Below are 2,333 nucleotides of genomic sequence, written 5' to 3' on the forward strand. Positions count from 1 at the left end.
AAAACAAAAAAGAATCCCCCAAAAAAAAAAAAAAAAAAGAGAAACATCCTTAGCACAGCACTGTGACAGGACTGCCTTACATTTTCTTCTGCTGCTCAATCTGCTTTTCTTTCTTCTCATAGTATTCCATGATCTTTAATCTTTGAGTTTGCACAAGACGGCCTTTCTCAATGTTGAACTCTTCTTCTGCCTGCAGGGAAATTAACATAAGTAATTCACTATATCACATTTTGACAGTTCTATTTTTAAAATAAAACTCAAGTGTCCAAGAGTACTGGAATTTACTTATGATTATTTATTCCATTATCTAAAATAAAAAATTTACTGTGACTACTGCCTTCAAAGATTACTTCTAATTTATTCAAAAACCAGCAATCTTTGTCATAAATAATGAAATAGAAAAACCAAAAATTGGGGAACAGCAGTTAGTGTGGTGGTTAAGGTGCTGAATATTCCCTCATGGCTTACTACGGTTCGAGTCCTGGACCTGGTGGCTTGCTTTCTCACTTTCTCTCTCTCGTCAAATTAAAATAAGTGAACGAATAAATAAAATTAAATAATACCTTTGAAAAAATAAATGAAAAACCAGAAATCTGGAGCAGTCTATGGCATTTTATTTTCAGGACCAGCAGGTGGAGTGGATACTCCCACATGGCCAACCACGGTTCGAGTCCTGAACCTGGTGGTTTGCTTTCTCGCTTTCCTTCTTTCTCTCTAGTCAAATTAAAATAAAATGAATAAATAAAATTGAATAAAAAATTATTTAAAAAAAGAGAATTGTTTAATTTTGGGCCGGCAGGTGGCATGGTAGTTAAGGACACTGGACTCCCACATGGCTAACTTCAGTTCAAGTCCCGGACCTGGCGACTTTCTTTCTCACTCCCTTCCCTGCCCTGCTCTGTGCCCCTCTGGTCACATAAGTAAATAAATAAGTGAAGTTAAATAAAATAATTTTGCCATAGGGCTGGTGCCACCATGCCCCAATTTTTTGCTAAAACATTTTATTTGACTTATTATTTTTTAAAATTTAACCACAGAGAGACAGAGAGAGAGAGAAGAAAAGAGAAAGCAAATCTCCAGGTCCATGACTTGAACCACAGTCATCCATGTCAGAGCCCAGCATCCCTAGCCACCATGCTACCTGCTGGCCCTGCTTCTTGTTTTTTATTGAAGATTTATTTATTTATTATTTCATTCAATGTTTGTTTGATTGATTAATTAATTATTTCATTTGACCAGAGAGAGACAGACAAAGACAAAGTAAGGTGAAAAAGCCATTAACAGCAGGAACCAGCAGGTGGTGTGGTAGTTAGGGCACTGGACACTCCCACATGGCTAACCCTGGTTCAGGTCCTGGACCTGGTGGCTTGCTTTATCACCTCCTCTCTCTCTCTGTGTGTGTCTCTCTCTGGTCAAATTAAAAAAAAAAAAAGAATGAAAAGAAAAAAAGTTAAAAAAAAAAAAAAAAAAAAAAAAGCAAGTTTAACAGGATGGTACCAGCAGTTAGCATAACAGCTATGTTGCTGGACTCCCATGTAGTTGACCACAGTTCCAGTCCCGGACCCAGTGGCTTAAACTCACACCTGGAGCATGTGTGTGTAAGCCCAAGATCCCGAGAGGAGAATGAAGGAGAAGGGATTGCGGCGTGGCCAACCCCCAGGGGGGTGATTTCTCGCTTTCTGTCTCTCTCTCTCAAGTGCACGCACCCTATAGCAAAAAAAGAAAGAAACCTACTGGGTTCAGGACTCGAACCATGCTCAGTCATGAGTGAGTCCAGCACCTTAAACACCATACCCCTTGACCCACTCTTTTATGAGGTGCTTTCTCACTTTCTCCATCTCTCTCTGACAATTGCATATTCGCGATAGCCAATAGTGGGGAAAAAAAAAAGAACCAGCAGGTGGCGTGGTAAGAGCACTGGACTCCCACATGGCTGACCACGGTCCACGTCCTGGACCTAGTAGCTTGAAAATCACACTGGGGACATATGCCTGTATATACAAAATCCGAGGAAGAGAATGGAAGAGAAGGAACAGCAACAGGGCATTCCCCGGGGAGATGATTTCTACCTTTCCCTGTCTCTCTCCAGGGAGCAGAGAAAAGCAAAAAACAAAACAAAACAAAACAAAACAAAACACTAAAACTTCTATCAGTAATAGCACCCAGGAATGTTATAAAGAATATAATGAGAGAGAAAATCCTATTCATGAAAAAAATTACTATGTATCCTAATTTTTGGGGGTTTTTTTTGGAGAGGTTTTTGTTATAGGGCGCATGCACTCGCCAAAAAGACAGAAAGCAAGAAATCCCCTCCCGGGGGGGTTGGGGGGGGT

At 40.1% G+C, this 2,333-nt stretch overlaps 1 protein-coding gene across 1 annotated transcript in view; it reads right to left on the reverse strand.

Annotated features, from left to right (window-relative positions):
* Nucleotides 1-2,333, reverse strand: part of ATP6V1E1 (ATPase H+ transporting V1 subunit E1) — a 42,524-nt gene that overhangs the window by 19,909 nt on the left and 20,282 nt on the right. The window contains exon 3 of the mRNA XM_006158345.3: nucleotides 81-190. Coding sequence (XP_006158407.1) covers nucleotides 81-190 — 110 coding nt within the window. The remainder of the gene's footprint in view (nucleotides 1-80; nucleotides 191-2,333) is intronic.

This window comes from Tupaia chinensis, unplaced genomic scaffold, assembly GCF_000334495.1.
Source record: "Tupaia chinensis unplaced genomic scaffold, TupChi_1.0 Scaffold000578_2, whole genome shotgun sequence".
In the NCBI taxonomy this organism is placed as follows: Eukaryota; Metazoa; Chordata; class Mammalia; order Scandentia; family Tupaiidae; genus Tupaia; species Tupaia belangeri.